General features: G+C 39.3%; 1 protein-coding gene across 2 annotated transcripts in view; it reads right to left on the minus strand.

Annotated features, from left to right (window-relative positions):
- Positions 1-13,749, minus strand: part of LOC122662272 (actin-related protein 4) — a 50,396-nt gene extending 36,647 nt beyond the window's left edge. For both annotated transcript variants that reach the window (XM_043857854.1, XM_043857855.1), the window contains exons 1-5: positions 13,631-13,749; positions 13,426-13,517; positions 9,801-9,971; positions 9,622-9,695; positions 3,928-4,008 (exon numbers count right to left, since the gene is read on the minus strand). In XM_043857854.1, coding sequence (XP_043713789.1) covers positions 3,928-4,008; positions 9,622-9,695; positions 9,801-9,971; positions 13,426-13,517; positions 13,631-13,643 — 431 coding nt within the window. In that variant the 5' untranslated portion in view covers positions 13,644-13,749. The remainder of the gene's footprint in view (positions 1-3,927; positions 4,009-9,621; positions 9,696-9,800; positions 9,972-13,425; positions 13,518-13,630) is intronic.
- Positions 13,750-14,555: the final 806 nt, after the last annotated feature.

Raw genomic sequence — 14,555 nt, forward strand, 5'->3', positions numbered from 1 at the left:
AAATTGGGGAACCATAAAGTATGCTCAGTATCACCTTCATCCGTATGGTGGCCCACATATAGAGTAAGATCAGCAACATTAAAAACTGATGGGTCTTAGTCCACAAAAGTATGCTCCGGTCACACCTCTCCACTTCATCCATCCTACTATAATTCTTTGTGAAACATCATCATCTATGTCACCTTTTTTGTGTATTATAGACCCCAAATATCTGAAATAGTCACTTGGCGGTATCTCTCGCACCTTAATTTTCACCATGTCAGCATCCATCATAGTGTGACTAAAGCTACACATCATATATTCTATCTTTGATCTGCAAATCTTAAAGCCTCTTGTTTCCAAGGTCGATCTCCACAACTCTAACTTAGTGTTAATCCCTGATTTGTCTCATCCACAAAAACAATATCATCGGCGAAGCGCATACACCACGGTACCTCGTCTTGGATGTTCTTGGTTAATACATTAATAATAAGCGCAAACAAATAAGGGCTTAGGGTGGATCCTTGATGTAACCTAACCGTTACTAGAAATTCCTTGCCATGCCCCCCCCCACAGACCTCACACTAGTCACCACACCCTCATACATATCTTTTTTACCTCTATATACTTACTTGACACCCCTCTCTTTGCAAGAACATGTCGGATTAAGTACCCGCTTGATAACCTTACGAGAAACAGTTTCTAGTGTTTTCCAGCTCTGAGAAATGAGAAAACACCCTAAAAAGCGCTTGGTAAATGGTGTTTCGTAGAACGTGTTCTTAGGAGCATAAATCAAAATTTATGTGGCATGGAAGCCTTTTGACAGAACATGTCCAACATGTTCTGGGCTGAAAATTACAAAAGTTTGCCTGATAAAAACTCCTAATCGTTGGACGCACTTCACGATACACACACCTCTCACTTGATACAAGCCTTCGTCCTTTTCACGAGCTCTGAAGAAAAACCCTACTGTGATTCGAGTGGATGCTGTCAAGAAAAACGGAGGAAGCTTCACAATACACACACCTCTCACTTTGACACAAGCCTTCGTCCTCTTCATGAGCTCTGAAGAAAAACCCTATTGCGATTCGACTGGATTCTGTCAAGAAATATGGAGGAAGCCTCACCAGGTACTCTCTGTCTCTGATTTGTTCTCTGTGCGTCTGAAGCTTGAACATAGAAGCTTTGAATAGCCCTGTTTTCTCATCTAGGGTTCAACGATCTCTATAAGCCATTATTGGCTCAAAAATCTTACAAAACCCCCCATTTTCACCTGTGTTCTTCTATCATCGTTGAACCCTAGAATGAGTAATTTTTTTTAACTTTGTGATCCTTGAGTATGATTTTTAGAGGTGGATATCATGCTTTAGATGCCTATTGTTTGATCTCTGTGATCTTTGTGATTTTTTTTTAATTCTGTGATCTTTGTGTATAAATTTTCCACACACACTTTACCCTGCTCATCTAGAAACGTTTCTAGAACAGGTTTACCAAGCAGGTCAAAAGCGGTTTCTCAACACAAAAAGGGAAAAAACTATTCTGCTGTTTCTCAGCACAGAAACAGTAGAGAAAATTACTCATTCTAGGGTTCAACGATGATAGAAGAACACAAGTGAAAATGGGGGGTTTTGTAAGATTTTCGAGCCAATAATGGCTTACAGAGATCGTTGAACCCTAGAATGAGGAAAACAAGGCTATTCAAAGCTTCTATGTTCAAGCTTCACACACACAGAGAACAAATCAGAGAGAGAGAGAGCGAGAGAGTACCTAGTGAGGCTTCCTCCGTTTTTCTTGACAGCATCCACTCGAATCGTAGTAGGGTTTTTCTTCAGAGCTCCTGAAGAGGACAAAGGCTTGTGTCAAAGTGAGGTGTGTGTATTGTGCGGCTTCCTCCGTTTTTCTTGACGGCATCCACTCGAATAGCAATAGGGTTTTTCTCCAGAGCTCGTGAAGAGGACAAAGGCATGCGTCAAAGTGAGAGGTGTGTGTATCGTGAAGTGCGTCCAACGATTAGGAGTTTTTATCGAGCATAATTTTGTAATTTTCAGCCCAGAAACGACAAAACATGTCCAACATGTTCTGTCAAAAGTCTTCCATGCCACATAAATGTTGATTTATGCTCCAAAGAACACCATTTACCAAGCGCTTTTTAGGGTGTTTTCCTGTTTCTCAAAAGGGGAAAACACCAGAAACTGTTTCTCGTAAGGTTATCAAGCGGGTACTTGGTTAACCAACGTACCCCACAAACTCCTAAGGCTTTCCACACTTCTATTGGGATCTCATCCGGTCCTGGTGTCTTGCCTACGTTCATCTTTCTAAAGGCTTCTTTAACTTTTGCCACGAATCCTTCTTACATGTCTATGATGTATGGCGTCTTGTTGAATAAAATTGTTAACTGTTCGGTCATATTCGAACTATCTCCATTTAGAAGTTCACAAATATACTTATCCCATCTCCTCACAATGTCCTCATCTCCTATTAATAGCCTTCCATCCTCCCCTTTTATACATCTCACCTGGTCAAAATCTCTACTCTTCCTTTCTCTCATTTTAGCTATTTTATAAATAGCTTTTCCCCTTCCTTTGTGTTAAGACTAATATAGAGCTCCTCATATTTCCTCTCCCTAGCCATCCCCACCTTCTTCTTAGCCTCGTTTCTAGCCTCAATATATTTCTTTTTATCTTCTGTTTCTTGAGTCTGTTGCCATATCTTAAAACACTCTTTCTTGGTCTTGATGGCTGCTTGGACCTCCTCATCCCACTACCAAGTCTCCCAAGGGGCCTGACACCTACCCTTTGCTTCTCCTAGCACATCTTTAGCAACCCCTTAAGACAAGTCATCATCTCGTTCCACATCACATTGGTGTCTCCCCCAAAGTCCCACTTTCCTTGTTTCACCACATTTTCAGTTAATGTGCCTAGGGACTCCCTTTTTAGTCTCCACCATCTTATCTTAGGGTCCATAGGTTCCCTCCTCTTACGCTTCTGTGCACTGAGGTACATATCCAAGACCACCAGTCTATGTTGGGTGGCACAGCAGAACAACTTGAACTAAACCAACGTACCTAACCAAACGTAAGATAAAGTAACCTGATTGAGGCTTAACCCAAACAGGTCTAAAGCCAAAATCACTAGAATAGCACCTATTACACTGGTCTGAGGAAGATCTAAGTACAACCAAACCAGCCGCTGGAATTTCAATCTAATCCAACCATCCTCAATATTTTAACATTCACTTCAGCTCAAACTGACCAATGGATTCCAAGGTTGGTCCCATCTTGCCCCACTTATAAAGTTATAAATCATTCTTCAAAATATATAGTTGAATGCTAATTAGTCATTAACCGCATCATAACCTCAGAGGCAGAATGACAGGCCTCCTCTTTGTCACTTCAGAAATACAGGAAAAGACTCAGATGTGCATTAAACCCAATTTGCGATTGGATAACAGCCTGGAATTATTTATGTACCTCTAGGATGTCCCCAAAAAGGACTGTCCTAGAAGAATCCATCCAGGCCCACTGGAAACATATCAACAAAGGAATTCAAATTCTTAATAATTGATGGTCAAATTGTCATCAATGATTACGACAATTTCATTCTCTTTCACAAGAATTAGTGATAATATAATAACAGTGTATCAGTAAAATACTAAAATCCATGGTAACAACAACAAAAACACTTCATTTTTCAAAATTTCATGGTGTTTGGGCCAGGTGTCAGTACTGGTTGCAGCAGCAAAACTTCTCTTTCCCACACAAGACTATTTAATTTTCACATCAGGTACCAACTGTAACCATGTCATACACATCTATCTGTGTCAGACACCAACACCTGTGTCCATATCCCTGTTACCTACGGTGAGAATAGCATGATTCATAAGGGGAGAGAAAAGAAAATCAGTAACAAACACCACAACAGAAAAATGAGCAGTCAGCTACCAGATCACCTTTCTCTCTGTTGTTGAGTATTAGAAGATGGTTCTGCGAGTAGCATGGGATGCTCCTTTGGATCAATTAACAAGCGTTCCCTGTCATGATAGAGGCCATTATTATTAAAATGTAATCAAACTCAATAAAGTCTGCTTGTTAGTAGGAGTTAGGAGTCAGTAGTTAGTTGTTTTCCTATCTTAAGTTAGTTTCCAATTCAGACTATGCTATGCTTCTAAGTTGTTCAGATTATAAATAATGGGGAAGAGACCACGATCGATCCTAAGCTGCACCTATCGTGGTTCTCAGCACATTCTCTCTCTCTCTCTCTCTCTCTGCCATCTCTTCTCTCTCTTTCCCTTCTATTGCAGTACTGGCTACTGATCTTGGGTTTGTCACACAAACAATTGTAAATGTAAGGCTGTGCATATTTGCCACCTGGAAAAAATTATTTCATTTTGATTCCCCACAGCATCCTATGCACAAGGGAGATGCTTCAAACTGGATTCTTTTCAAGTCAAGCAGAAACAAGATTTTGTGTTATACTTAGCTATGCCATCTTACTTTCATCAATAAATTGTTACTTATCCCAAAAAAGTAATAAGGAAAATCATTCCCAGAGCCCAATTGAGAAAGCTTATTTGAACACCCATACCTAGTCAGATTTTAATCTAAGGACAACAGATTGAAGATGTTGAACATGTAGAATAATTAATACCCTTTCATGGTACCATTAAAGAGCCAGTTCATTGAGACATTGATGTCAACTTTTACGAACTGAAAGCTACAGTAAGGAAAAGTTGACACAATTGTTTCTACCAGTCACAGCACGCCCATGATCCTACAGGCAACAAACAGAAACATAACCTGGAACCTTGTCAGATCCTTCCACCCGATTTTCAAATAGACCTGGGAATCTCCTCATCCAGTGACAGAAGATATGAGGAGATACTATACCCCTTCCCAGCATATACCCATGATAGAAAATTAATAGGTGCACCTTTAATGTAGACAAACTAGACATTTCCAGCCCCTCCTCCAACAGAATCCAAATGCACGGCCATCGCTTGAACAGGAACAAGAATCAAAATATCCCACTCCCTCCTCCGACCCTTCCCTTATCCGTTCTCACACACCCTTCACACAGAACTGGAGTTCATCTCTGCACATGGTGCGATAAGTTTGTGCTTGTACTGGAGACTCAGGGAGGTTTGTTATCCTTAAATTTTTAGGTAGAGACAGAGTTGAAGAGAGTAGCATGTACTGTGGACCCTCCATTCCTTCCAAGTTTTCTTCATACTGCTCCCCTTTTTCCCCTTGTGCTTCTCGCCAATCCCTCCTTTCAGATTCTGGTGGCCTGCTGAATCACTATACTTTTTGTAATGACTATATTTAATTTGTAGCATCATCTACTGCTCATATAGAGGATACATGCCTACATGGAATCCCTCCAGTCAGTGTGCAATAAAGTCAAAGATTGATGTCAGCTCCTTTTTAATCAGGTACTAGTTGGGGGAGGGGACATGTTTCAAGACCATGAGGGATCAGTTTTACTGGCTTTTCCAGGTCCTATTGGCTATTGTGATTCAGTTACTGCAGAGTTGAAAGAGACCATCCAAGGTATAGAGATTGCTCTTCCTGGTCCTTGGAGATACATGCACCTCCATTTGGAAAGTAAGAGCCTTGTGCGCTAACCATGGTTTTACTTTTGTGTGGATGATGCATTCGGCCACTTCCATTCATGGTTCGAGAACTCGCGAGATCTCGCCGAGTTTCTCGGTTTCGTGAGATAGCGAGTCGAGATGGGAGTCGGTTCCTAAAACTGCAATACCTCGCCGAGATCTCGGCCAAGTCTCGATTGCCATTTCTCTATTTTTTTTAGTTATAAAATTTCAATATCTCACCGAGATCTCGATATCTCGGTAGCGAGTTATATGGTTTTTTACCCAGTTTTCATGACCCATATGCCCATATGCCCATTTTTTTAAAAGAGAGCAATGTACAGAACTCGGAAATCTCGAGTTCTGTCCAAAGCTCTCTAAAGTTTAGAGAAAAACACTCCAAGAGCTCTCTCTCTCTCAAATTTCTTCCTATTTCTCTCAAATCTTTGGTGGATTATGATGTTTGAAGTGAGATTCAAGTGGTAAAGTGAAGATTCAACTCCAAATCATCACCTATTTGTAGGATTTCAAAGCTATTTTCTAATTTTTCCCAAATCTATTTTTTTCAAAAAAAATTGTGTAATACTTGTTAGATTCATGTGGTTTTGATATATGTTAAACATCTTTGCTCGATCTATCACTTGATGGAGTCGGATTTATTTTTCAATTATTAAATTTTTTATTATAATTTCTGAAAAAATAAATGATTTATCTGAAAAAAGAAAATGAAAAAAATAGGATGAATGGTGATTGTTTGAAAATGAATTTGATATATGTTAAACAACTTGGGATGCTCTACAGCCCCATGGATTAATTTTTTATTTTCATCCATTAAAAAAATTATTTTATTTTTCAGATTTAATAAATATATTATAAAAATTTATAAAATATATATAATATTAAGGAAAAATACTTGTTGCTTATGGAAAATTATGTACAACATATGTACATAATATTCAACTTGAAATGGTGTCAAATACATCATTACATTATATTTTTCTTATACTTTTAAGTTATAAATATTTTTTAAAAAAATTCAAAATATTATTTTTAATTAAGAAATAAATACTAGGGTTAGGGGATAAATAAGAGATAGTTATTTCATAGTTCTAGTTGCTTGACATTACGTTTAAGAGTTATGAATAGCATACTTAAGTCTTGAATACCTTACTTTAAGTGATCCATGGTTATTAATACATGCTTTTTTATGTAACAATGTAAAATATAAGACATTTTGTACACAATGTCTGATATAGCATGGCAACATGGAGTCCCCATGTCCGCAGAACCCATTGAACTGTCCAACATTTTCCAAGAGGACTCTGATGACGATGAGGATCCCCTATTCCAGTGGGTGAGGGATCGTGGTACACCTGATATGGACCAGCCTGGGGGTAGGCCCGACCCCAACATTGCGTCTGTAACCGGCACTGATGTTGAGGATTATATGTTGTCGCAAGAGGGGCGTGCACATGCAAAGTCACCGAAACCGTTTGAGCCTGCTGTAGGAAGTCCTACTACTGATGATGATGGTAGTGGTGATGACAGTGGTGATGGTGATGGTGGTGGGTGGTGGTGGTGGTGGTGGTGGTGGTGGTGGCATGCCGAGTGACGGTTATTATGATGATCGTCATGAGGGGATGCGCGAGCAGTACCAGTATGAGGTGGGAACGCAGGGAGACCCTGTGCGTTTCACCGGTGAGTCTCAGTTTACGCATGCCACTCAAGATCAAGACCATGGTGGCCACCCTAAAACATACAAAAGAAAGAAGGGTCGCCAACACTCACATTAGTCAGATGCTCAAGATGATGACAACAGTATGAACACCATGCTTGCAAGTTTGGGAAGCATGAGTATAGATACTACTAGTGAGCATCAGTCATGGCAATCATCTCAACATCATCATGGCTATGACTATGGCCAGGAGAGCACCGGTTCTGATTATAGTGCCTATGGTTAGTATGGGCAGTCAGCAGCTGAGTATGACAGACAAAGCTCTGGGTCAGGTTTTGGGTACATATTCCCAGTCCCAAACCAGCCATACATGCCTCAAACTCAATATGACAGTAGCAGTGGATCTTACACTTCATACCAACAGCCTCCCATGTACCCTAAGATAGGGAGATTGGTATATGTTGATGAGAAGATTTATATGGCAGCTGTGTCACACTAGGGGTGTCAATGGGCCAGTTCGGGCCGGTTTCGGTTCGGGCTTTTCGGTTTCGGTGTGACTTTTATAGAAACCGAAACCAAACCATTAAGAATTGTTCGGTTTCGGTTTTGGTTTCGGTGCAGTTTGGTTTCGTGTCGGTTTATGATAACGGGTTGATATCGGTTTGGATTCGTTTGGTACCGGTTTTATATAACTAGTAAGGTCCGGTTAGTGCTAATTTTTCTTCTTTTTCTCTTTTAAGTACATAAAATATTTCAAATACAATGCATCTTTGTATCCTATGTCCTATGGCCTATGGATACAATTGGTTGGGTAATCACTAACAAAGGATATGAGATACAACACATTTAGGGGGCAATGGGGCATTAGGCATTTATTGATTTACTTATTTATCGGGTTAGGTCATTTTGGTTTGGGTTCGGGCCTAACGGTTCGGGCTATCGGTGCACCGTCGGACTAGCCCAAACCAAACCAAACCGTTTGCCTCTCTGGATCCACAAACCGAACCCAAACCATTAAGAGTTCAGTCCGGTGTGGTTCGAGCTCGTTCGGGCCGGTTTCATCGGTTCGGGTTGGGTATTGACACCCCTATGTCACACTATGTGCAACACTATAGCAATTCCATGACATGGGAATTCTTTGTGGATCAATTTGGGGATGAATTTATTACTCAATCATATTTTATGTAACAAATTCAGTGAACATTGATGTAATGTACTTTTTATTTGAATGTTTTGATTGATAATTTGATATGTACTAATTAGAATGTTTTGATTGCTAAATTTACTAAGTTTTACTAAATTATATGTAGAGTAGGTTGTCTTAGACTTTTAGTACGACTCGTCGCCTACCAACCTATGGTCCAAAGTAAAACTCATATTTGGACTTGTTTTTTGGCAAATCTGGGCATGCCATTGTGTTTAAATGGCCTGAAATAGGCTGGATACCAAGTTTTAGACCCAAAATATGTGTAAAACCCACCGAGTTGGGGGTCCAAGTTAAAAAAAAAATAAAAAATTGCACCAACTCGCCAAGATCTCGACTCGACTCGACTCAGTTTCTGGCTTGGCCGAGATGCCACCAAGACTGGAGTCTTAGAACCTTGCTTCCATTACAGAAGAGTTTGTTAAGTTGGGGGTTTCTGGGGTCCCTTTGTATTTAGGCCCTTTCCTCATTATGCAGTTTCTTGTTGAGGGTAACATCTTAGCTATATATTTCTTACTTCCCAATAGAAAAATATTTTGAAGTTTATTCTACAAAAATAAAAAAACATTGACTCAACAAGAAAGGGGGGGGGATGATAAACTCAGATTAAATCCAGACAAGTTCGTAAATGCCTTATTGATAAAGGAATGTTCTTCCACCATCTTGTCACACCACAACTGCTACCATTTGTCATACTTCAATAACAAACTAGAGGGTTTTAACATAGTAAACGATATAAAGATGCAGTTATTAACTTCACAAAAAAAACGCAATTAAATCCTCAACTCAATGACGACTCAACCAGCTTGGCATCAGCTACACAAATCCTGCTCCACAGTTTCCACTTTCCACCATGTTAATCTAATCTAGAACAATATCTCCCATTAAATCATAAGCTATCATTTCCTGATGTAAACCTAACCCCCTCCCCCCCGGGGGTGTTTTGATACTAGTTATCATACCATTAAACATATCCCACAACTCAAACTTACCCCAACTGTTTGGGATCAGCATCTCACATCCCTATCTAACATAGTTGATATATCTACTTGAGAAGCTATTCTTTTTATATTATAATTCCATGTCTTAGTCCATGCCCACTTAATGCTTAAAGAAAAATCAAGAATAAAAAGGGATGGAGCATGAGCAATAAATTTAAAAATCCAGTTCCCACCTGAATGCATGGTCCCATATGCTGTCAACTATATCCCAGTTCACAACTACTCCATCCTTTATAGGAGAAAGCACCTGAATAGGTAAACAAAAATCAAAATCATACAAAGAAAAAAACAATAGCAACAGCTTCCACCAACAGCAGAGAAAGAAATAAGACTAAACATTCGACAATCTGACCTCCATATGATCCCGGCGGTATCCTAGAGCTTGAGATCCAACATAGAATTTACGCTTAGTCTTGCTTTTATCTGAATCAAAAGATCTGGCAACAGTTTTAGAATCAGGGGCAGATCCAGAGTCGGATTTGACAGCATCATCAACATCCATTTGATCAATTGAGCCAACAACCTTGTAAAACAAAACCACATATTAGGATAAAAAAATTCACAATTTTATTCCGATAAGGGATAACAAGCACAAGAAATACGAATAGCAATAATTTCTCTAAAAAAAATTGTGCCAGTTAAATTAAAATGAAGAACAGTACAAAGAGTTAATGTACAAATTCCAAACATGTTTAAACAGAGAGACATGTGCACAATCCCAACTAAAGAGATTAAAACCCAAAACAGAGGAATGAGAAACCGCAATATTCACAAGGTAAAAAGTATTCTAGATTCTAGGTGAGCATTCCTAGAGAGGGATCTCTCGGCATGTAGCTAATGGGGTCGATTTCTCCCATGTGGCCAGCTACTTTGGTAATTCCCATCATTGGAGAGACAGATGCAACAACCATTGGATTTTCACAATGCATGATAAAGGAACAAAAAGTCAACAAAGGAAAGCAAAAGAACGGTATCTATTACGTAATTTACCAAAGCATAGGAGTCTTTCAGGACATAAAAAGCTTCTAAACTCTAAAGGGAGAAAGATAAACCTTCAATCCTCAGACAAGAGCATGAACTAATACACCAGTCAAAATCTGCAATACCCCCCAAATAAGCAAAGGTTTTCGAAATGGTTTATCTTTCACCATTAAAAAAACACAACCAGTCCATACCAAGACAGGATAACTAGAAGAGTGACCTATTATGTAAATGGATAACCGAAAATCCAAATTCGATCCGCATCCGTATCCTTTTAGGGACATCCGTATTCATTTAGAGATATCCGGAAAAAAAATCTGAATACTCCGATAAAAATCTGTCCAGTAAAAATCCGAATACTTGATAATAAAAAATTAAGAAAATAATGATCTTGAGGGTTTTTGAAGATGCAACAGGTTCCAGAATATGAGGAAAAGAGAATCATGATCTAAGAGATATGGATTGAGAGTAAATAGTATCCGCTAGGGGGAGGAAGGTCCGGGTTACACAAGGCAGAGATGTAAACGGATGGTCGAAAATCCGAATTCGATTCGTATTCGAATCCATTTAGAGGTATCCGTATTCGGCCAGGGAATATCCAGATCTGTTCCGCATCCGAGCCGAATCCGATCCGTTTACAAGCCTACCGTTAAACTTAGGGTCATATATCCATCCTGAGGAACCTAAACACGGTGACTAAAACACTAGGCTCCACAATTGCAAATCCCATAATTTAGTTCAAATTCCAGAGGCAACAATTCAAAAAACAACAAAATCGCACTCTAGATGAAATCACAGTACAAACAGTGCAACTACCATCGACAGAAGTTTCGTAAAAGGGGTCAGAAGTAGTGGTCTTTCATGCCAACAACAATTTATTATAAAATTTAGAATATGAAGGAACAAGAGAGCCTTCCAGAACAATGCTGAACCTCCAAATTGGGCAGCTTCTAAAGCTAAGGAAAGATGATTTTAGGGGCTCTGTTTGTAAAGACTTCTGTTGTTAAACTTGCAACATAAAAAGAGAGAGGAGATTTTTTTCATGAGGTGTCCAGTTGGCTTTTTGGTATAGCCTCTCCCTTGGAGGCCCTATACAGTACAGTGGTCCTTCTTGTTATTGGTGAAGCCTGTTCTCAACTTAATCCAATACGTACTGGTTCCTTCCCAAAATCAGTGGGTCCAAATTTTTTTGGAACCCATTTATGCTGGGGACAATTTTGTACTTTTGTGGATTAGGGTTTTTCTATATTGTACTGCACGAGACGCTATATATATAGGGGGTTAGGCTTGTATCATTATCATCGAAATAGCTCAGCTTATTGCTCGGCCGTGATCGATCTTGGGTGAACCACGTAAATCTGTGTTTTGTGCATGTGTGATCTTCTTCTACGTTTTTCTTTGGCAAATTGCTGTTCCGCTACGTTTTTTAATTCCTAACACTTCTTCCCTAATAAAACTTCTTGACTTATCCGACGGGAAAAACAGGCAATGTAAGTTTGTGCCTGAAATAACACCCATTTTCTCTTTTTGCTTGAACCTACTAGCGGGTTTGAATGTTTGAATATGAAAATTGGTTGGAACAGAAAACATTAAATTGGAGTATAGCACCGAGATGATACATATATAGCTATGGTGTCCATCACATTAATTTAGGCAAACTTCGTTAAGTAAATAGCAGTAAGATGCCACACGTATAAAAATGTTGTCTATCACATTAATTTATGCAAGTTTCTTTAGGCCCGAAACTTCATGAAAATCCTAATTAAGCATCTCCAAACATATTTAAACCTTTAGATTGTTTAAAAAATAAATAAAAAATGGTAGTTTGGCTTCGGACCCTAGGTTGCTAATGTAAGCCGTACTCTGCTTTATACTTTCTCTATAATCTATTGGCTCTATTCTACACATAATTTAGTATTAGAACACACAATATGCAATTAAAACAACTAATATATGTATTAGGAATGAAAAAACCTAATATTGGAAAGCATTTCATAATTTCCAATAACGTTACATGGTACAAGTTACATTGGTAAATGACTACATCTATGTGTTACATATTGCACCTCTCTGGTATCCTAGTACCACATAGAGCTCCAAGGAGGATCAAGATGCGTTATAGTAGTCCCCAACACCTTTAAATTGGAGTCTTGCACAAATCTTGCTCAAATATGACAAATCGTCATTGTAGATACATTGTAGTAGTCCCCAACACCTTGTCCCATCAAGAAATGTAGATGCTTTGGTCCAAAAACAAGAAATCTGGGGTTTTCTAGCAGTTTTCCTTACTCCCAGCTGAAATAGGCGAAATTGATGAAATGGGTCGAAATTTTGCATATTTTGATGGAAATATGATATTTAAATACTTGTCTTGGATTGTTTCAGCGAAACGTCACATAAATATCGAAATTTTGTATGAAACGCAGAAATTTCGACCAAGATTCTGCATACTTGCTGAGTTGACCATCATTTCGTTTCAACTCTCATCGAAACCAAAATAATTCGTGAAATTTTGGCCATTTCGACCGAAATGTCGATTCTCGACCATGCCTAATCTACAATAAATCTCTCAAGAGGAAAAATCAATTCTAATCTATAATCATCCCAAACAATGACTTTCTCCTCTCCACCTCTACCTTAGAGTATGAAATTTTCCTAATTTAGATTGCATTTTTTGAGACGAAAACACAATTATAAGCTACAATCATCCCAAACAATGACTTCCTTTTTAGTTTTTCTCTTCTACCATTAAACATGAGTTGCCATTGAATCCCTTAAATACTATGAAATTCAAATAAAACAAAATAAGGGTCGAATCTATTATGTAAAAGTGAAGGAATCATTGATTGGCAAGTTATCAAGTGAAGGGATTTGACACAGAGTCCAAGGTAACAAGCACCAACAGCCACAGACTCGACCAATGAAGCTAGAACTTTGAGAGAAACGAACAAAAATCACGACTGATAACATAATGCAGATAACAGGTACCAACTTACCGATGGAAATACGGCCTTGGGAGCATCTTCACCCGCATATCCAGCTTTACAAGTGTGGGAACCCAAGTCAATTACTACGGCCGATACTTCGTCTACTCGGCAAAAACACAAGTAATAGTTAGAACAGAAAAAGAAAATAAAACAACGATGAAAGCATTTTCGTATCAAATCGCGCAGGGAACTGAAGAGAATGAAATACACTTACCACCTCCATACATGATTACAGATTTTAAGGGTTCAAGAAAGAAGCATCGAAATTGGTACAGTGAACAGCAAATACCCTAAATTTACAAAGTTTAGGGTTTTTCGTTTGTGAGAGGGCGTTTGCGCGGCTAAACTCTGGTTGCGTGTTTGGGCATTCGCACAGATTGTGAATAAATCACGTGATACAATCACGTAGGGATGGTTTTTGCCTTTTTGGGTACAAGTCGTGCTGTGGTCAACTTTCACTTCCTCTACGGGGGACTTGGATCTTGTGCAGCTGTGGCGAGAGCTGCACTGTGCAGCACCAAAACCCATCCTGAATACTGGGGGGGGGAGGGGAGGGGGGGGGGTTCATTTCACATGTGGGGCCTAGGTGGGACTCACCTATGAAATGGCTACCTTATCCCTATTTTTCTTGTCGTTTAGTGGTGCTGCACAGGTGCAGCTCCCGCCACGACAGGATAAGATCCCTTTTTGTGCCTGGACTCCGCTTCTTTTTATTACTAACTGTCGTTTGCGGTATTCGATTTGCAATTTATACGTATTAAGCATGCTGCTTCACCTCTTTAACGTCTATCCCCCCCCCCACCCAGCGCAGTGTAGTTCGGGGTTTAGAGCTTGACACATGAAAGATGCGATATCCAACGTGTCAAGTTCGAGAATAAAGAAAAAAAATGGGTCAATCAAGCTCGCACCGTTGGATGAAGCATCTTTCACGTGTTAAGCTCTCAGCCTTGAATTGAATTGCACCGCACTCCGCAATTAGGGAATTGGAATGGATTTGTTGCATAAGAGCATGGAAACCTTGGGGCTAGCTTTTAGGCATGTAATTCGAGCCCGGTTCCTTCCTATCCGAAGCAAGACCTGTTAGGAATTAGTTCAATTCTGGCATAACCCCATAATTGGGATGTAGATCAGACACTTTG

The sequence above is a fragment of the Telopea speciosissima genome, chromosome 5, assembly GCF_018873765.1.
Source record: "Telopea speciosissima isolate NSW1024214 ecotype Mountain lineage chromosome 5, Tspe_v1, whole genome shotgun sequence".
NCBI classification, from domain to species: Eukaryota; Viridiplantae; Streptophyta; class Magnoliopsida; order Proteales; family Proteaceae; genus Telopea; species Telopea speciosissima.